At 35.8% G+C, this 22,016-nt stretch overlaps 2 protein-coding genes across 2 annotated transcripts; one reads left to right on the top strand and one right to left on the bottom strand.

Annotated features, from left to right (window-relative positions):
* The first annotated feature begins 10,902 nt into the window (after window positions 1–10,902).
* Window positions 10,903–12,997, top strand: LOC147518498 (uncharacterized). The gene is made up of 4 exons (XM_086590324.1): window positions 10,903–11,676; window positions 11,797–11,907; window positions 12,067–12,300; window positions 12,413–12,997. The coding sequence occupies exons 1-4, from the start codon at window positions 10,947–10,949 to the stop codon at window positions 12,610–12,612; spliced, it is 1,275 nt and encodes a 424-aa protein (XP_086446450.1). The 5' UTR covers window positions 10,903–10,946; the 3' UTR covers window positions 12,613–12,997.
* Window positions 12,998–13,112: 115 nt separating this feature from the next.
* Window positions 13,113–15,673, bottom strand: LOC147518497 (Transducin/WD40 repeat-like superfamily protein). The gene is made up of 2 exons (XM_086590323.1): window positions 15,508–15,673; window positions 13,113–15,138 (listed from the first exon to the last, which is right to left on the bottom strand). The coding sequence occupies exon 2, from the start codon at window positions 15,136–15,138 to the stop codon at window positions 13,450–13,452; it is 1,689 nt and encodes a 562-aa protein (XP_086446449.1). The 5' UTR covers window positions 15,508–15,673; the 3' UTR covers window positions 13,113–13,449.
* Window positions 15,674–22,016: the final 6,343 nt, after the last annotated feature.

Below are 22,016 nucleotides of genomic sequence, written 5' to 3'. Positions count from 1 at the left end.
AAACCCACAGGGGAGAAAAGTTCTCAAGAATAAGTGGATATACAAAGTCAAGCATGAGGAGAACAATCCTCACCCAAGGCATAAAGCTTCGCCTTGTTGTGAAGGGATTCGGTCAAAGAAAAGGGATTGACTTTGATGAGATTTTCTCTCCAGAGTAAAGATGAGTTCTATCCGGGTGGTATTGGGTATGACCGCAAGTATGAACCTAGAGGTTGAAAGCGGCTAGATGTTAAGACGACTTTTTCTTCATGGAGACCTTGAAGAAGATGTCTACATGGACCAACCGGAGGGTTTGAGGGTCAAAGGCAAGGAGCACCTAGTATGCAAGGCGATAAAGAGCTTGTATGGGTTGAAGCAAGCACCGAGACGATTGGTACATAAAGTTTGACTCCTTTATGGCGAAGCAAGGATACAAGAAGTCCGCTTCCGATCATTGTGTGTTTGTTGTTGAGATTTCGGATGGGGATTTCATTGTGCTATTCTTTGTATGTGGATGATATGTTGATAGTTGGCCCAAACATCAACAAGATATCCAAGTTTGAAGAAAGACTTGAGTAAGTCCTTTGAGATGAAGGATTTGGGTCAAGCAAAGCAGATACTTGGGATCGCGGATCACTCGTGACGAAAGAGTGGGAAGTTGTGGCTTTCTCAAGAAAGCTACATTGAAAGGTGTTGAAGAGATTCAACATGGATCAAAGCGAAGCGGTCGGTTGTCCGCTTGGTGGCGGTTCCATGACCAAAGAGATGTGTTCTAAGGGTGAGCATGAGCGAGTCGGATGGAAAAGATTCCTTATGCATCCGCGATGGGCAATTTGATGTATGCCTTGGTGTGTACTAGACCGGATATTGCTTTTCGCCGTTGGGGTGGTAAGCGATTTCATCAAATCCGGGTAAAAAGCATTGGGAAGGTGTTAAGTGGATATTGAGATATCTCAAAGGCACTTCCAAATCATGTTTGTGCTTTGGTGGAAGTAAGCCCTTACTTGAAGGCTACAGCGATCGATGCAGACATGGCGGTGATGTTGACTCGATGAAGTCCACCTCGGGTTATCCGGTTACTTTTGCGGGGGAGCGGTTTCTTGGCAATCTAAGTTGCAAAAGTGTGTTGCCCTCTCCACTACTGAAGTTTGAGTACATTGCAGCCACTGAGTGTTGCAAAGAGTTGCTATGGATGAAGAGGTTCTTCGACGAACTAGGGCTAAAGCGTAAAACAGTTTGTAGTTCTATGTGACGGTCGGGCGCCATCCACTTGAGCAAGAATCCGAGTTTTCATTCTAGATCCAAGCACATACACGTGCGTTATCATTGGATTAGAGAAGTACTCGAAGACAAGCATTTGTGTATCGAGAAGATCCATACCGACAAGAACGGGTCGGATATGATGACCAAAGTCTTACCGAAAGGTAAGTTTGATGTTTGTTGTGCTATTGCGGAATGGCGGCACTCCTCTGCTGATTTGGCAATTGCATGGAGGTATCCCCCTCACCGCTCGTTAGGGGGGATTGTTGAGTTATCCCTCACATGAGGAGAAAAAACAGAGCCGACGAAACGGGCGAATTCGGGCGTTGGAAATGCCAGAGGCGCCAGCGCTCGGATGAAGCGACTTCGCTACGGGGTTCCAGTAGAATAGGGCGACCCGCGCTCATAGAGGGCGACCAGCGCTTCGGCTTCCAGTGTCTTAACGACTTCACTCACATGGGCCTTCGGCACTTCAGTCTATTTTTCGTGGGCTTCTTCTACGGATACCCGAAAAGTTGGTTTTTGGAGATAAAACCAAAAATCAAGGTTTTGGAAAACCTAACCAAACAAGTCATAAGGATTGGAATCCAGACTAAAACAAAGAGAGAGTACCTTTACAGAGATACAACCCTGTAAAGAGATAAGAGTGATCTAGTAAGGTGAAAGACTGTAAGGATAGATTGTAATCTTCCTTCCCATTTTATTAAGAACTGGCTCTTGTGGAAGTAGGCATCATTGGCCGAACCACGGTAAATCTTTGTGTTGTGGTTTGCTTTTACTGCTTTACATTATTATCAGTTGTTAATAGTTGTTTAGCGAGTTGGGCATGTTAGTATAGGTAGTTTGTGATATTTGAGATTTATCTGGAGTTGAAGTATGTTCATACAAGTTATCTGTGTAGTGGGGAACCGATTGGTATTGGTGTAATCCCCAACAAGTGGAAGTAGTGAAAGCGGAAGGGGAAGTGGAAATAGTGAAAGCGGAAGCGGAAGTGGAAGTACTGAAAGGGGAAGTGGAAGTGGAAGTACTGAAAGGGGAAGTAGTGAAAGCAGCAGAAGTGGAACTAGTGAAAGCGGAAGTGGAAGTGGAAGTAGTGAAAGCGGGAGTGGAAGTAGAGAAAGTGGAAGTAGTGAAAGAATTAGTGATACAACAGATATTCTAGGATTCACTGACTCTGATGGTGACTTGGGCGAGAATAATGATGATGCAAATGAAGAAACGACTGAATCGGATTCTTCTACTGATGACTCCGACGCGAGTAGTGAGGATTCACATGAATATAGTACTGCCTCGGAATCTAGTGATGATGACTTGGACAGTAGTGGTGATCAAGATGCTCCTGAGCGTATGAATGGCTTGGAATTTACTACTGCAGACACGAACGCTATTAGTGAAGCTCCACATGAACATAGGACTGTTGTGGTAACTATGAATAGTGATGATTATGAATTTGCTGAGTTTCTTAATGGCGCACTTAAAGATAATCCTGGCACGGAGTCTTCTGCTGATGACCTGGACAAGAATAGTAAAGCTTCAAATGAAGATATGAATGCCACGGAATCTCCCACTAAAATGGACATATTACCATCAAATAAAGGCACTAATTTAGGAGCAGAACACAGGGTCCAAGCATCTACTTACAGGGCCAGTGGACCACTACGAATCCGACATGAAAGAGGGATTCATGAAGTAGGATTTACCCGTAAGCTGATAGATGGAAGTTCACATCCTTACAGAAGATGCAATTCTCCAAACCAAAGAAAGGGAAGTGTTGCAGGTAGTCATAGAAGGTATGTTGACAGATGGCAAACAGAACATACTTATAACATCAATAGAAATTGCAAACGTGCTGCTTGGGTAACTCAGAACAGTGTTGCTGTACCTGAGGTAAGAATTCAGATTGCAAGAGCTTTTGGTGCTCGGTATTGGCATAATATTTTTGTATCTGAACTAAGTTCTCTGCTGGTTTGTGCGCAGTGTTGGAAGTTGGAACAGTACTGCTGCAGCTGAAGCACACTCACACCAGATTGCTGCTCAACATAGGAATGATATTAATGCTCCATACCAAGAACACTTGCATTGAGTTTCTCAGTATATATAGGAACGTTGCTTCATCTGTAATGCATCCCCAGCGGGTTGTTGGTCAGGATAGGAACAATGTCACCACATCTGTAGCAAACTTACGAGATATCCTTGTTCAAGGAATGCCTCCACAAGATTGGAACTGTACTACCTTGCCCCCTGCAAATTTTGTGGATGCTACATTTAATACTTCCAGTACTACATACTCTCAAAATTGATTTTCCCCTTTCATAACTATAGCCACTTATGCTTGATTATTTCGTCCCTGCAGATCCAACAGGAGAGAGGTGCATGGTGTTAGAATAGTTGTATCAACACAGCAACTAAAGTAGAACAGAAAGAACAGTAGACAAGGACAAAATTAACAGGTAATAACCAAGGCCCGGATTAGGCTATCCTTAAGGAAAGATTTCGCCCCTTCCAATGGTGCAGAAAGGCAGCAGTGGCGTCTTCCTCACAGGATTCAATGGTTAACAGCCGACTTTTGCACTATAAATGGACTACCCTCTAGAATAGCAATATAACTTCTCTCATGGCTCGGAAGAAGAGAAGAAGAATAGGATAGGTTATAGTTTCGTTTCTCCGAGATGGGTTTTACGATCCGTTAAAGTCTATCCCCTCTATGGACTCACATCCTATTTATAGAGGTTAGGTCGGTCTCCTAAACAGATAAGGAAGAGAGACCAACTCCTAATAGAACACCAAAACTTGTTGCTCAAGAAAAAAAAACAAAACAAGTTTAGGCAATTGGTCCAACCACTACCCACAACAGTAAGCCCAAGCCCAAGCCTAAACCCGACCTGATGTAGTGGATAACCATTGTGGGACTATCTATTATGCACTAAAGTGGAGAGAACACTATTTGTTCATCTCCTCCATTTTGCACACACACACACACTAGTATTTAGAAATACACAAGAGATTCTAACAATCCCCCACTATTTCAAAATATTAATAGTCCCCCACTATTTTGGAATAGGATATTACAAAAGAAAAGGGTTAACTAAATGCCAGAGAGAATCGAAAAACAATGCATAAGATACTGGTGCTTTACAAGCTTGAACCAGTCATAGGATAACATGTCTTATAATACGTGAAAGTGGTGGATTAAAAAATCTTTGAACCAACATTCCCTTGTAGTAAAATAGATCACATGCACCCACATTGCTCTTTCATTATATGCCTGTTCTGCGGTGTTGCGCTTTTTGGCCCTTACGCTGCCTGTGTTCCATGAATGCTCTAGAGTACTTGCCCGTATACTCATAAGAACCGACCCAGTTCTACATTCACGTAGGTGGATATCCATCAAGTGTACATTGCAGTTAAAATACACTATCTCATTATAAAATGGACTATGGATTCCAATAAGAGTAAAATAACTCATCCTTACTCATTGCAATTCTAGTTATACAAAGTATACTATAGTACCATCTCGCCATAGGGTGGGACATCTCATAAATAAATAAGACGATAGTACTACAGGACGACGAAGTGACTTGTTTTTCCCTTTGAACCTACTTCATGGGATCTCCAATCACATATGTAAGGTTGCCATCAGTGTCGCCCTATATATGGGCATAAGTCCCATCCCCCTCGACGTATAACCACTTACCTCCAAAGAAGTGGTGTGGTCAAACATGTGGCCAAACTCAGTCCAACCTAACATAATCTCTAGCAACTGCTTGATTAAGTTATATCTCAAACTTATGTATATACATTTTCCATTGCACATATTTCTTTATGTCTTAGCTATTGCAATGAGACAGTTGCAAAGCATAGACACATCAGGGAGGCTGTTTAGAGCCAATGGGAAGATTTGCGGGTTGCAAAGCATAGACACATCAGGAGGCTGTTTAGAGCCAATGGGAAGATTTGCCAAGAGGTTGCTAACCCACTCAACATCATCACATGCCTTTTATAAGGCGATTAGCTTGGATAATATCCAAGACACTTAATTTCCACCAAGGGTAAACACATAAACATTACTGGATCCAGTTTATAATACATTACCCTTCCAACAATGATGGAAATCTACTAAATATTAATCCATAATCAATGGCTCCGCTATAGTACTTGGATAAACTGACAATATACATCCAATGTTTTTTATAAGAACAATGGGTTATCAACTCAGTATGCCATTAATGTAGGCAATGTTATGTCTAACATATATAATTCATCAAGTACAATAGGCTACCAATGATATTGACATATTTAGTATGAGAAAACACAAGTAGATTATTTTTCATAAGATGGATATTTGCCACAAAAGGCGTTAACACATGCTTACTATCAGAATACCCATACTTTTCAATGAAAAATATTTCTACTACGTGCTAAAACAATATAAACAGACCAATATGAGTTATAATTCCTATATTCACCAGTCATTCAATTCTATAGTGCCCGAAATTCCCCTAGACCATCCGGCCGGTCTGGTTTAAGGTACGTTATGGGCTTCAACCATATTCAAACGTTAACATTTTGACAACTGAATATAGCAGTTACAAAAATGAGTTTAACAACATAATGAACTATCGTTTTCAATGACGATCTATTATGTGTTTCAAATAGGAATTTCTCTGTCTCATACACATTCTCAATGCTAGCACTCATGATATTAAATCATCTAAACAAAGAGAAATTAACACATATGTCTTGCTTTACTCTAAAGAAAAGACACACCTTTATCAACAATGGTACTTTGACATTTATATGACACTAATATGTTGTTGAATTCCTCATGCCATTTATAGGCGCTTGAATCAACTCATACAAAGATTTAACTAAATTGTATACCTTGAGCTCATCACCTGGTACTACTTGGTATTGTAGTTCCGCACAACTACTCAACTAGAGTCTTTAGAATTCTGTAGAAGAAATTCTAGTTACATGAGCAAGGTTTCAAAGTAGTATAAATCTTATCTCTGATTGAAACCCCTTAGCTATTATTATTAGTCTTGTATTTTGCAATACAACTATCACGTTTTAGTTTTCTCTTGAATATCCAATTCAACCTATAGATCCCCCAATAAAACAAGAGTCCAGTTTAGAGAAGTTGTATCCTTCAAAAAAGGACACTTCTCATAGACAGACAACTTTCTTATAGGTTAATGAATCTTCTTCAAGAAACATATAAACATCATCACCGTGAATGGTGGATATATTCACTGATAGTCTTTCAAATTTCTTGTTCAGAAATTATGGGATCCTCTTACATAGTTCATTATGAACATCCAACCACTATATGCCAATTTCACAGAAAGCACATCCTCAAATAAAATTAGCATATAAGACATTCAATAATAGTGTGGTATCTACAAGATTGTTATCACGCATGACAACTAAAACAAACATCATTATTATGAGTTTCACCAATGAACATCTACTAGGTAGTTATAGGCCTCAAAAATATTTCTTTTAGATTCATTCACAATAGCCTTGGCAAGACACCCCCCACATTTTGAAACATTTTTGGATAGACCCAAGACCTTTCCATACTTTGTAGTTTAGTGTCTTTCCAATTATCTTGTGAGATGAACTATGGTAAAACAATGTCATGCATATGGGTCACCATCCCCCACAGTTCAATAGTTACTCAACCTAATCAAACTTACATGCAAAACACATTATACCGCTACAAACACTAAAAGAAACAACAACAATAATATGTACTCTTATGACAAGAACATACTTTACTCAAGTTTATGATTATGGATCATATTAAACATAGTCATATTATGTTCATGCTATCTATATAAAAAGAAATTCACAAGTGATTCAAATGAATTTTAAAGAATAGAAGAATTATATGAAAAATGTTTTACCCAAGATAATATCATTATCATTCTTCTTTTCATCATTTAACATTCCAACTTACATAGAGAGACAATCCACGCACTTGTACATCACCTTGGCTATTTATTCATAATCATAGGAGGATAATGCCTAATAAGACAATCCACAAGCATTACATCTCCTTGTCTAAAATAGTCACTGGAGGATATTGTCTAAGAACACAATCCATAACCTTACATCTCCTTGACTAAATTAGGTTTAGGATGATATTGATTGTTTCCCATATTGTTTCCTCTCATAGACAACGATGCTCATTACTTAATAATATATGACATGGTTAAACTTCATGCCTATGTTAAATAATTCATTCATGCCAAACATGGTTAATATCATATCATAGGTTCAGGAAAAGTAAACTTTAATTGTACCCCTCACAACAAAAAGTATATGATATTATACAATCTAGCCACTGAATATGCAAAACAACTGAGGACATCACCTCCTCTTTTTACATGAGCTCAAGCAAGATAGGATACCCTATCAACAAGACCTCAAGTACTACCACAACATCTAATGGCTCAACCCATTAATGTCTTCAACTAGAAAAATTTACCAATAAACTATCATCAAGTTCAAAGTAAATCCACGATGATTAATATTCAAAACTAGCAAGCTATACAATTTTTACATATGCTATATTGGATATAAGCTATAAGTTACTTCATCTAACATGTGTTTTCACAATAGTACAATTATAACCATCGTCTAACAACACGTACACTCAATAGAGGTAAGCAATTATGCATTGAATACATTATAATTACTATCAAAGATTTGAGTGTGGTTGATATTAACTATCTTAAGGTCTCTCTTAGACTATCTACATACATCTACATATGTACAAAGAAGATTAATATCAAACTACTTCTAGTCAAACCAATTAATATCTTAGTGATAAACACGTATAATATGTTGACTAGGTTATTAAAGAAGTTTAAGCTTAAGGATTTCCGTCCTAAGAAAAACTAGCATGCAACTCAAGGCAAGAATATCACCATATAATCAAACCAAAAAGAATTGCAAAGAGTGAAAGAATACAATACCTAACCGATTGAAAAACCGGATTACCATATTTTCCTCCTTCTAGAAAAAAAGTTCAAAAAAATTGTAATTCTGAACTAGCTCAGGACGAATTAGGTATCAAGCCTTATACCACTGGAAAGCTCTTTGAATCAGCTATCCAACACAAGAAGTGGATTGCAAAACCGAGCTCTGAGCTGAAAGTTACAGCAGTTTCCGTAACGAGTGACGCAGCTGTCAAAAAGACGAACTTTGACGTTTTTCTTGATAGAAATCTCATATTTGACTCCCACAAACATAGGAGAAAGGTCTACAACCATATAGGGTTTGATAAACCACAAAAGATCAATAAATATTCAATCTTTAATTGGTTTCCCTAACAAAAACGAAATTATTAGAAAAATTTTAAAGTCATAACCCAATAATACAAACAATAACTCAAAGTAAAAGACTTATCTTTTGATTGCCGTATTAAAGCACTCTCCTTTGTTCTACTACGAAAAAATTCTTTCCTTATGATTGTTAGAATAGTTGTATCAACACAGCAACTAGAGTAGAAACGTAAGGAACGCGATGACAATGACGAGAATTAACAATTAATAACCAAGGCGCGGATTAGGCTGTTCTTAAGGAAAGATTTCGGCCTCTTCCAATGGTGCGAGAAAGGCAGCTGTGGTGTTTTTCTCATAGGATTCAATGGTTAACAGCTCTGACTTTGTATAGAAACGGACTACTCTCTAGAACAAAGAATATAACTCTCTCTCGGCTCACAAGAAGAAGAAGAAAGAAGAGAATAGGATAGGTTATAGTTTTCGTTTCTCCGAGAAGGGTTTCGATATGTTAAAGTCTATCCCCTCTATGGACTCACAGTCCTATTTATAGAGGTTAGGTCGGTCTCCTAAACAGATAAGGAAGAGAGACCAACTCTTCATAGAACACCAAAACTTGTTGCTCAAGAAAAAAAACAAAACAAGTTTAGGCAATTGGTCCAACCACTACCCACAACATTAAGCCCAAGCCCAAGGGTTCCTGATGTGGTGGATAACCAATGTGGGACTATCTATTATGCACTAAAGTGGAGAGAACACTATTTGTTAATCTTCTCCAGTTTGCACAAACACACTAGTATTTAGAAATATACAAGAGATTCTAACACATGGTCTGTTGTTATCTAGTGCAGGGTTACGATTATGGTAGAGGCCTCTGTGGCCATGTTCTCCACAGCCGCTGTATTCCATCCCATTATAGGTTTTTTGACATTTTGCATTGCACTTTATGCGGGGAAAAAACAAGTCTTTCATATTACATCGTAGACACCATCGTGGAAACTATATTCAGCCCTAGGACTGGATAGAAAATGTGATATAAGAAGTTGAGTATAGGGAGAATGTAATCAGGCAATTTAGGGAGATTGTAATCGGGCATTTCAATTTTATAGCGTGTATCACTTTTTGTACTAGAGTAGAGAAAATATTTCATTGGTTCATGTTCATATATGTTGATAACATTGTAGAAACTTTTCATCTCTTATGACTGGCTGTCATTCCCAATATTTTCAATCTCCATGGTGATCTTGATTGCATTCTTCAACCGAGGCTTCAGGCTTAGGATCCTTTTTCATGTTCAGAACTAATATTATAAAACCCAAAAAGATCGACATGTATTGTTGACATTTCGTCGATATATTGATTATACGAATCCATGATCCCAACTCCCAAGTCCAAACTCAAATTCCATTTTTTATTTTCGATACGAATTGACCTTTCAGAAAACTTGCAGATGATCTAAGTTAATGAACGGACTCACTAAATGAAAATAGAGCACAGGAGCATAATAACATGCACGCACACCAAAATTTTAACGGGATAAACTAACCTTGTCTTGTAACCGTTTTTGGGAACGAAATTTGGCGGGAGTTATCAAGTGAAAAGGTACGTGTCGTTTTTAGTAAGCCCCCGAAACGGCACCGAAACTATTCGAGAGTGTCTGAACCGTTGCACCCGATACCGTTTCAGAGTATTCTTGCTTCTTATTTAAACTGTCTCATAACCAAAAAACAGATTGTGTCTCTCTCTCCATTCTTTTTCCTTCAAACTTATTCTCTGTAAGTTTCTTTCTCACTAAGAGTGATGAATGTGATTCTATTGTCGTTTCTTTTTGCATGTTCTTTGAATTCTTGAACATTTTCCTTCTGTCAACTTTGTTATGTTCATTTCTTGGAAAACAAGTTTCAATGAATGAAATTTTATTTTAAATTGATAGGATTTTAAATCTTTCTTGATCATTCATTGTACTTTTGTTAGAGATTTTACTCAAACACGTCTTTCTGATATTGTGACTATGATTTTAATTTGAGTAAGAACTTGATTTATTTTCTTTTTTCCTTCAATGAATGATAGCCTGTTGCAAGAAACATTCGCATTCTACGACGTGGGTTTATCCTTATTTGTTTCGTTATAACCATTTCGATCAATTAATTCTTTGTTTCTACTTTCTAGTTAGTAATTTTGTAAAGTAAGCGACGAAGATCATTTCTACTAGTCACATAATAAAAATTAATTAGAGATCACGAAATTATGAGAGTCCCCAGTATATGGAGCATCACATGCTGTATATGTTTATTTCTGTTAGCACTGGTGCATTTTCTTGTTACTGCGTTTTGAACAAATTCAATTCTGTTCCAATGCAGGTTCTTTAAATAACTTGGGTCCAATTCTTCGGAATTTTTTTCCCCACTCGAATTAAGAATGTCACACTCAGGGGAGAACAGTGAAGCCAGCATGAGTGACAATGAATCTGAGATAACAGTAGAACTTGCTGGTCCTTCTGTCTCTAGAAGGAATCTGCCACTACAGAGAGACATCCATCTTGCTGCGAGAGAGCAGCGGCAAAGGGCTCAAATGCAGTTTAATCCTTTAAGGTTGGCAAATCACGGTCCAGGACCACGCATCATAGAAGTCAGAAGAGGAACTCATGATGACGAGGCCTCTAGTAGTCATGCTGCTGTACCTGTTGCTAAGAATCCACTAGGACTACAGGAAGCCTCAACAAGCAGGGCAGTGCAGCAACGCATCAATTTTAGTCAAAGTGAACAAATGATGATTGAAGCACACTTAACTAATCTCAGAATGTCATCAATGGGAAGAGGTGTTGGTGGACCAATACGCAATAGGGATATCAGAAGAGGTTATGCAGTTTCTGGGTCTAGCAGTGCACGTCCTCACGATACTGCTCCAAATGTGCATATGCATCAGGCTCAAATGAACCATCTTAGAGCACATTTTTTACCCAGTTTTGGCACAAGTGGTAGTCCCTATGGTTGCATGTTGCCAGATGGTACTGTTCATCATGGAGTGAGGGCAGCCATAGCCAGAATAGCTAGTGGTAGTAACCAAACCGAAGCAGATCCGAGGGTGGGCATGAGCCAAGGGATGGTTCCTCCAAACGTCATCGTCAGTGGAACTGCAGGACTTCAAGGTAATGTACTAGAATGTTCCAATGCAACTTTGCTTTTCTTCACTTAATGTTGTCTTTTTCACCATGTATGTCGTCACAGTAATAACATTTTAATTTTTTTTAATGTTGTTCAACTTGCAGTTCCTGTCACCCTAAGAGCAGCCGGATTCCCTGATATTCCCGAAGGAATGAGAACTTTTGTGCAGTATGCTAATGAGCGGAACCCATGGCTTCATTACACTGAGCGTTATTGTAAGTTTTGTACCATCATGCTCTAAAAGTACTCCATATCACAGTTCACATATATTTTGTTACTAAGTAAATAAAATAGTTAGTTCACGTTCACATTAGCATTGCATATAAAAACATGCTTGAGATATGATATTGAGGCTTGTAATCATATGCTTGCAGATGAAACTATTCAGGAGAGTCATAGAAACTATGCAGCTCCACGGCTCAGACCACAACCCTATGACCTGAGGCGTAGCTTCTGGGCTCACAATATTATAAATCTAGCTTGGACTGCAGAGAGCGGGGTTCAACATAAGAATTACGGAGGAAATAATGAGGAAGCCGAAGTGAACTCAGCAGCTCCTGGGCGTCGGCAGGCAAATAATCTCGAACCAGCACATGACGGCCAATCTGGTAGTTCCCTACTCCCTATCAACAAACAATGAATGGAATATGCACCCACCCCACCCCCCTCTTCCCTTTTGCTTGATTACTGTACTCATGCTTTTGTCGGCTATATTTGCAGGTCCAACAACATGCCTGTACTGTCTAAGGCTAGTTTCAGAAAGAGTTTTAGGCTGTGCGTTGCACAATGCCCCTAGGTGCGGCTATTGTCTGAGAGCATTGTCTGAGAATGTCATTGGGTGCCCCTTTCACCAGCCCCGAATGTGTAGGAATTGTCTCCGACCACTGTCCGAAAGGGTTATAGGCTGTCCCTTTCACTAATGTAATTTTTGAGTGCACGAATTCGGCATTGGATCGAGGATGGCAGTTCCACATATATGGAAGACTTTATATAAAGCAGTTCTGCTCGATCTCGCAATTTGAATTTTCAAGAGGAATAAGCACCAATTTTGAGCCAACTTCAATAAACAACAAGTATATTTTTCTTTGTTATTAATTGGATATTGAATTAATATTTTGTTTATGTATATTCTCTCCAAATTGATGGCCTTGATTTCAGATGATCGCTGAGAATGGAATGAGCATCCAAATGCCATTTCTCTAAGAATAAAATGGGTTTGGGCAATACTAATAATAGTAACAGTCGTACTTACTACTTGCATTGTAATTTGTAATCACTACAAGCAAATTTTGTATTAATGGGAGTTGGGTTTTGTAAGGAAATTACTTGCAGCCGCTTCTGGGCGGTTAAAGATTACTAGAAGTAGGACAGAAAAGGGTTACTAGCTGATTGCTAAATAGAGAACGCCAACTCATACAAATTGGAAAAATAAAACATTGATTCATTTGCATTAAGAAGAATGTCGGCCTCCTTCCAACATTGCCTTCTTTGCACATCAGTAGCTTGCAAAATCTGACATATCATTATTAAATCTAAGATTTTATGATCACAGCAAAAACAAAACATTGACCAAAATTGCCTAAGTAACCAGTTGTTTGGTACACTTTGCTCTAAACCGCCGTACCTACAATTTTTGACTTGTTGGGGCATAAAACTGTAAACAAACATAGTTTTAATACTGTAAATGATACAGAAATCCGATCCTTTCAGTTGTGCCGGTTTAAAATAACTAAGTTCTTAGCACTTAGAGCCGCACTCTATGCATGTTGGTAGTGATGCAACTTGTAGAGAAATACCTTTCCATCCGCATTTCCTGTGGCCATGAAACCGCCACCAGGACTGAAATCCAAACAGCGAGGATGACGCAGTGTCTGTTTGGGCGGCGGCCAGTTTGAAAATACAGTGAAAGATGGCATATGTACCAACTTCAAACTGTTTTTCTGCATTGTGGAACAAATAGCCAGTATCTGCGCATCGTGGTTGAATTTCAAATAGTCCACTCTGGTTGTCAGATTCTCAATTGTTTTCATGGGTTTTCTTTTGCCACCCAGAAACTCTTCTTGGTTGTAAATATTAACAATTCCACTACTTGAACCTGCCGCAAATAAAGCTCCATTTGGGGAGGTACTAAGAGCAGAACCCATTATGCAACCTTCATCAACGGCCTTGTGAAAACACATCCTGGTTCTTAAATCCCAGTGATAAATATGCCCATCCCCACCAGAGCTTAGTAGCTGCCTTCCATCATCAGTGAATGCCAAAGATCGAGCGCTACCATTCATCTTCAGTGTTCCAATCAACTCCTTCGTTTTGCATGAAACCAACAAAATGTAACCTTCGTTACCCAGAAAAGCAATAGTGCGGGAATCAGGGGATACATCAAAAACTTCCAAGCTCTTCTCTTCTCTACCCACTAATGGGCCTATTCTGTCAAACTTTGCATGCGCCAAGTCAAAACTGTAAAAGAACTTTCTTCTTCCCCCAACAATAACCTGAGACCCGTCTGGTAAGAACGTTGCCTTACGGATAGGGCAATCCTCAAGGAATATGCTCTGAATCATGGTGTTTCGCTTACCATCGACCTGAAAAAATCTCAGTCTGCGATCTAATCCAGCAGCGAGTAGTAATTGAGCATTTCTGTGAAACTGAACAGAATTTATAGCAGAATTGGATGGGTCCTCAGCATTAGCATCCACCAGTCGTGAGTATTCAAGAATTCCAGGTAACAGCTTTACTCTACTCTTCACAACAAGGTCCTCATTAGTCTGGAGGATACTTTTATTGTCTTGATTAACCTCAACCGCCTGGTCAACCAAGGCTCCGTATTCTTCATCTGATTCATCATCATGTATAGGCCCTGACCCACGTTGAGCCCACTTTGGAGGAGGGTTTGTCTTAACATGATATGCCCTCAATCTATCTGAACCACAAATCGAAGTTTCATCTTCTTTTGTCTTCAACTTCCTCATGCGATTGACTTTTTCAATATCAATACGAATGGTCTTCTCTTCAGGATCCTCCCATGCAGGCTTTTTATCTATACATTCCACTAAATTATTATCTTCATACTCATATTCTGCGTCCTCTTCATAAACTGTGACCACTCCATTCGCAGTGCGATCTGTAAAGAACAAACGTGGATCTGAATAAGGCCCTTTGACCTCATTTCCAGCTTCCTCTTCTTTTCCAAACTCATTTGGAGAATAGAGAGAACCAAATAATAAGCTTTCATGCCTCTTCATTTCCTTTTCCTCCTCTTCCAGTAGACTTTTATCTTCATTGTGAATGTTCTTTCTCTTCTTACTCTTTAAATCTACCAAACTGGATTCTTTTGCAACCTCATTTTTTTCACTCTCCTGTAGGCTCAGAGGCTCGTCATTTTCCTCTTGTTTTAACTCATAAACTGGTTTTTTCCTGAGAGTTTTTTGCGAAATTAAACTAGCCATCTGCCAGAAAAACATAAAAAAAAAAACTACTTCAGCTGCTTGAACCTTTTACACCTTAGACAATACAATATTCAAAACACACATCAAATTTAATCATATAATCAAGAAAGAAAACGACCTAATACTTGCAATGGTAATAATTCGTTTGGGATTGGTTCAAGGATAGATCTCGTTTTATAATACATCTGTGCGATCCATTATCAATCCAATGTCCCAATTAGTAAAAAGCAGGAAGGGGAAAGTTTATCATTTTAGTTTCGAGCCCATTAGAAACACCAATTCAAGTAACCATCAAAATTAAACAAAATGCAAGCTAAACATATTTAAAACTCTAGTGGATAAATTGAAAGAGATAGAGTAAGAGAGTACCTGCTGGTAGAGTAATTCGGAGCAGAGATTTTGAGATGAGGAGGAAAATTGTTTGTTTATTTTTCTTCTGTGTCTTAATTTGGTTTTGTGGGTCAAGGGTTTTGCTTTTTAGGGTTTAGTGAGTTCACTCGTTTAGTTTTTTGAGGGGATGAGGGCCCAGTGGACTTAAGCCTGAACCAACTAGCCCGTTGACCAACTTTAATCAACTATTTTACACCCTCAGTATTTAAATAGTTAAATGCAGCTGCATGCTATGGACTACAAGCCAGGGTCTATATAGTGATTTTTTGCTCCCAGCGATATTCCCGCCGGGCTCCAAGCCCAATTAAGAAACAACACATCTACTATCACCTCTCTCTATATTAAAGCAGAATACATCTGACATGGACAGTCTCTATCCTAGGTGGCACTCTCCCAAGAGAGAGTGAAGCCACGTAGACACTCTTAATAATTATATCTTTGTGTATTTAGTTTTCTAATTAAACTAGAACTTATACTAAAAAAAATAGTAAACAAATATAAGCACAATTAGAAATCAATTCTAATTTTAATCAATTTAGACACACGTACGATCACCCCAAAAAATAGATTAATATATGCCCAAACCAATATATTGATTAATGTGAAGAACTCCACCACAAAGTTAATGGATTTCTTCTTCGGTAAGTTTAGCGTATGTCTTTGTATGTATTGAAAATATGAAGAGTTCAATTAATTGCATTAAGTGAAGGCATATCTTAAGTGAATATATCTTCAAAACTATCATGAAGTCCTCTTTGTTGAACACAAAAAATTACAAAATATTTGATTTTTTGTTACATATTTGATTTTTTGTTACAGTTACGTATTAATTATTCGGCCGTCTTCATACACTTTCTCCTTAAAATCTGGATCACTCGGCGGTTTTGTTGTTGCAATCAATACCAAAAGAGCTTCAATCATACCCGGATGATGCAGCTAAAGCGGGATTGCAAGCCAATGTTTGCTTATGGGCTGCATTGTGGTGTTATAGAATTAATATTGTAATCAATAATATGAAAATGCCTTACCTTGATTTGCTATTTCAGATTACTTAGCTTGAATAAAGCAATAGACAAAAAATAAATCTAAGTTACACTCTTTGGATTCATATTAAATTATTTTTGAGAACATGTGGTGTGTATGTAATAAATATTTATTTTCAGAATTATAAGAAAATTTGGAGATGTAGCAAATTAAAAGTTGTGTTTCTTTTCAGTTTTTAGTGAAAGAGAGCTTCATTCCTACTAATGTAATTTGAAAATTCTATGGGATTCTATGTAATTAATAGAACAATTTATATCAGTTATTTCTTTGGCACTGTTTCTCAATTGTCGTCTGACATATTCATTACATGCATGAATTATTACTCATGGATGCATATCTTTATAATAGCACGCAATTACTCTTTAATTATTGGTTTAAGATTACATTGTGATTATCCAAGACGACATTGGCTAATAATTTGTCTAACTGAAATATAATAGAATGTGTAATTAATGCCTTATTTATCACTTTGACTACTGAATTTAAGAAAAACAAAATTCATGCATGTATAATCCCCAAATTTTGAAATGTAATATGACTCAAGTCAGATATAATGGATAAGCATTAGTAATTATGGATTAAGAAGTATTTTTGAATGTTTGATTATTGATAGAGTAACTAAAGAAGACCCTTCTACTCAAATATGCATTACTCGAGGAAATAGGTCAGTTTGGCTTGCTAAAAAAGGATCTTCTTATTATGCATTATTATGCATAAAATCTATAAAGATTCAAAATATATGTTTGCAAAATTTGCATAACAGGACTGAAGACATGAATTATCAAAAATTTGTGTAACACACAAATTATCAAAAAGAGTCCGGCCATATGGCTGGGTCAAAAACTTTGTATATATTATAGCTCTACCCTCTTCAATTGAGGAAGCGTTTCTAAGGTGTCCACGTGTCATGGCTAATTAAGAAAAAGTAGAAGATAAAATAGAAAACAAATATTTATCTTTATCCTTAGATATATATTATAGCTATATCCTCACCAATCTATTTTTTGGAGCACTCGCAGAGACTCCAGTTTTTTTTAAACTCTATTACTAATTATAAATAGTATGATATAAATAATAAAACAATCCTATCTAGAGTTTCATCGAGTCTCTAACTTTTCCTAAACACTATAGCTAATTATGAAAAATACAACCCCATCTAGAGTTTCACAGTCTCTAACTTCTCCTAAACAATATAGCTAATTACGGAAAAAAAATAAGAGACAAAAAACTAAATTACTAAAAACAATAGTTTCCACCGAATATGATTTTCCTAAAACCCTTTCGATTTGATGTGTCATCCACCATGGGATTTAGACATTCATTCATAGTTAAGGATTCAAAAAATCACAATTCCAACCACAATAATTATGACATATTCCAATTCCTTAGATATATATTATAGCTATACCCTCACCAATCTATGTTTTGGAGCACTCGGAGAGACTCCAGTTTTTTCTAAACTCTATTACTAATTATAACAAAAAGTATGATATAAATAAAGAAACAATCCCATTTAGAGTTTAAGTCTCTAACTTTTCCTAAACACTATAGTTAAATACGAAAAACAATCTTGTCTATATACTAAAACAGAGACCTTTAAAGGAGGATTTTCTCTCTCCTATGTGTCACTCTAATATGAGAGTTAGATTTTTCTCTATCCTATGTGGCACTATAATATGAAAGATAGTATTTTCTAATAGCCTACAATCCTACCTACATTGAACCTCTTTGGAGAGTTTGAGTGTATTTCTAATTCTTATATTTGGAGCTCTTTGGAGAGTTTGAGTGTATTTCTAATTCTTATATTTGGAGAGTTTGAATGTATTGTCAATTCTTATATATTTGATAAAATAAAATAAAAAAAATTGCTAAAAAATAGGTGATTTGTAGAATGTAATTTCATATTACGAATCAAACACTTTTATTGTTCTAATTTTTATATATTTGATCAAATAAAAAAATTGCTAAAAAAATAAGTGATTTGTAGAAACTAATTCCATATTACAAATCATACAATTTTAGTGTCTATGAGACTATGATAAAACACCGACTTATTTCGAATATATCTTTAACGCGTAACAATTATACTAAAAATAACATCACAAAATATATAATAGAAAATGAAAAAAAAAATAATAACGACAAAGCAATAATGACAAATATTTTAAAATATGTATAATATTGAATGAAACTAACGTAAAAAAAACAATTAATGGGGAACCAAAAACTGGATGCAAATGTATCGAACTAACCTCAAATAATATTTAACGGAAAATCGGAAACTGGATGCAAATACAAGCATTAAACTAATCTTAAAAATTAATTAATAGAAAATCGGAATATGGATACAACTACATTAAACTAACATCAAAGAATAATTAACAGAAAATCAAAACTTGGATGCAAATACATCAAACTAACATTAAAAAATAATTGTCATAAAATCGGAAACTGGATGCAAATACATTGAGCTAACCATCAAAGATTAAATTAACAGGAAATCGGAAATTGAATACAACTGCATTGAACTAACCTCAAAGAAAAATTAATTATAAATTAGAAACATAATGCAAATGCGTGGAACTAATCTTAAAAAATAATTAACGGGAAATCGGAAACTATATGCAAATACAACTTTATCAAATAATAAACGAGAAATCAGAAACTGGATGCAAATACATTAAATTAATCTCACAGAATAATTAACGAGAAATCAAAAACTGGATGCAAATGCATCGAACTGACCTTGAAGAACAATTAACAGGAAATTGGAAATTGGATGCAAATGTATTAAACTAACCAAAAAATAATAATTAACGATAAATCAGAAACTGGATGCAACGGCATTGAATTGATCTCAAAAAATAAATAATGAGAATTGGAAATTGGATGCAACTGCATTAAACTAACCTCAAAATATAAATAACGGAAAATCATAAACTGGATGCAAATGCATTGAACTAACCTCAAAAGATAGTTGGGTTATATGTTGTGGGAATGTCTCGATAAATATAGTTTTGTATTTAAAATGGTGTTTATCTTATCTCTTTTCGTATTCAAGTAGCTTCAATATATATGAACTTCGCTTTATTAGGCAATCTCACAAAACATCAATCAAACTTCTATTATTAAACAACAAAATGAAGTTGAAGGATTTTATCAAATGCAAGTTTTTTTTTTAATGGAGAGTGAGGTTTTCACGTTATAAGAAATTTGGTTTAATGATAAATATAATATTAATATATAATAGTTCTCGCATATTTGCAAATATTTTTTCATAATAATTAATATAACAACACCCGTTAAGTAGATAATCTTTGAAGATCGATTCCATATAGTGAGTCATGCATAATTTAAAGAATAATTAATCGGAAATCGAAAACCTGAATAATCTTCGATGATCCCACATAGTAAATTAAGCATAATTTACTTTTTATGTCATGTTTGCAATGACACTTCTGAGATGGATCAGTAGAACTTGGTATTACACACCACATTAGATAATTATAAGGAAATCGAAAACTGGATTCAAATACATAACTGAGCTCAAAGAGTAATTAACGGGAAATTAGAAACTTTATACAAATTGCATTAAACTAACGACAGAGAATAATTAATGGGAAATTAGAAATTGGATGCAAATCTTTGAAAAATATTTAACGAAAAATCGGAAATAGTATGCAAATACATCAAACAAATCTCAAATAATAATTAATGGGAAACCAAAAACTTGATGCAAATGTATTGAACTTAACTCAAAAAATAATAAACAAAAATAAAAAACTAAATGCAACTGCATTGAACTAACCTCATAGAATAATTGGTGGGAAATTGGAAACTAAATGCAAATGCATTGAAATAACCTCAAAGAATAGTTAACGGGAAATCAGAAACCGGATATAATTGTATCGAACTAACCTCAAAGCATAAATAATCATAAACTAGATGCGGATGCATTGAACTAACCTTAAAAGAGTTATTAACGGAAATTGAAAACGGATCCAAATGCAATGAAGTAATCTCAAAGACTAATTAACGAAATATTGAAAAATGGATGAAACCGCACTGAACTAACCTTAATGAATAATTAACGGGAAATTATAAATTTGATGTAACTGCATTGAACTAACCTCAAAAAATAATTAATGGGAAATCGAAAACTTGATGCAAATGCATTGAACTAATCTAAAAACAATTAACATAAAATCGGAAATCGGATGCAACTGCATTGAACTAACCTCAAAGAATAATTAACGGAAAACCAAAAACTGGATGCAATTGCATTAAACTAAAATCAAAGATTAACTAATGGAAAATAAAAAATTGGATGCAAATGCATTGAAATAACCTCAAAAAATAGTTAACTAGAAATCGGAAGTCGGATGTAACTGCATCGCACTGACCTCAAAGCATAAATGTCCACTTTTTTAGCCTTCTCACATGAATAATTACGAGTAGTTAGGAACCCAAAACGAAAGTGAATTTATAAAAACAGACCCTTACATATATGTAAATTGTATAGAAATTGTAAACTATCGAACTAACCTAGAAAAACAATTAATAGGAAATCAGAAACTGGATACAGATATATTAAACTAACCTCAAAGAGTAATTAACGGGAGATTGGAACATGGATGCAAATACAATGAACTAATCTCAAAGACTAATTAACGAAACATCGAAAATTGGATGCAACTGTACTGAATTAACCTTAATGAATAACTAACTGGAAATCATAAAGTGAATACAATTGCACTGAACTAACCTCAAATAATAATTAATAGAAAATTGGAAACTTGATGCAACTGCATTGAACTAGCCTTAAAGAATAATTAATGAAAAATTAGAAACTGGATGCAACGTACTACATTAAACTAATCTCAAAGAATATATAATTAATGGAAAATCAAAAACTTGATGCAAATGCATTGAACTAATAACCCTAAAACATATTTGTATTATATGTAGAGAGAATAAATGTCTCGACAAATATAGTTTTGCATTTTAAATAGTATTTATTATAATTTTTTTTTATTGTGATTGGGAATGTCTTGCTATTCAAGCGACTTTCAATATTATTTTGGCCACATTGGACATTCTCACAAAACTTTAATCAAACTTATATTATTAAACCTAACAATAAAAAGAAGTCGATGAGTTTTATCAAGGTTTGGTGCTTCCTTTTATAGAAAATGGTGCAAGAAATTTAAATGAGTAATTAATATAATTTTTATTTTTTTTTATAGTTATGCATAGTTGCTAATATTTTTTAGAATAATTTAATATAATGACACCCGTTCATAGGATACGTTCATGTGATAAATCTTTTCAAATGAGAGTAGTGTATTTTTTGATGATATGAAAATAATCAATCTGTTTTAGTGATTTGTACACATTAGTACATAAGCTGAATGGTGATGATTTACAGCTAAATCACCATAAAT

Source organism: Coptis chinensis, chromosome 2, assembly GCF_015680905.1.
Source record: "Coptis chinensis isolate HL-2020 chromosome 2, ASM1568090v1, whole genome shotgun sequence".
NCBI lineage: Eukaryota > Viridiplantae > Streptophyta > Magnoliopsida > Ranunculales > Ranunculaceae > Coptis > Coptis chinensis.
This window is presented reverse-complemented; position numbering and strand designations above follow the sequence as displayed.

Excerpts from the sequence above, each read along its gene's own strand:
- LOC147518498 (XM_086590324.1), top strand. The coding sequence starts at position 10,947 with ATGTCACACTCAGGGGAGAACAGTGAAGCCAGCATGAGTGACAATGAA. Across the intron at positions 11,908-12,066 it reads TCATTACACTGAGCGTTATT|ATGAAACTATTCAGGAGAGT; the intron begins GTAAGTTTTGTA and ends ATATGCTTGCAG. Across the intron at positions 12,301-12,412 it reads AGCACATGACGGCCAATCTG|GTCCAACAACATGCCTGTAC; the intron begins GTAGTTCCCTAC and ends CTATATTTGCAG.
- LOC147518497 (XM_086590323.1), bottom strand. The coding sequence starts at position 15,138 with ATGGCTAGTTTAATTTCGCAAAAAACTCTCAGGAAAAAACCAGTTTAT.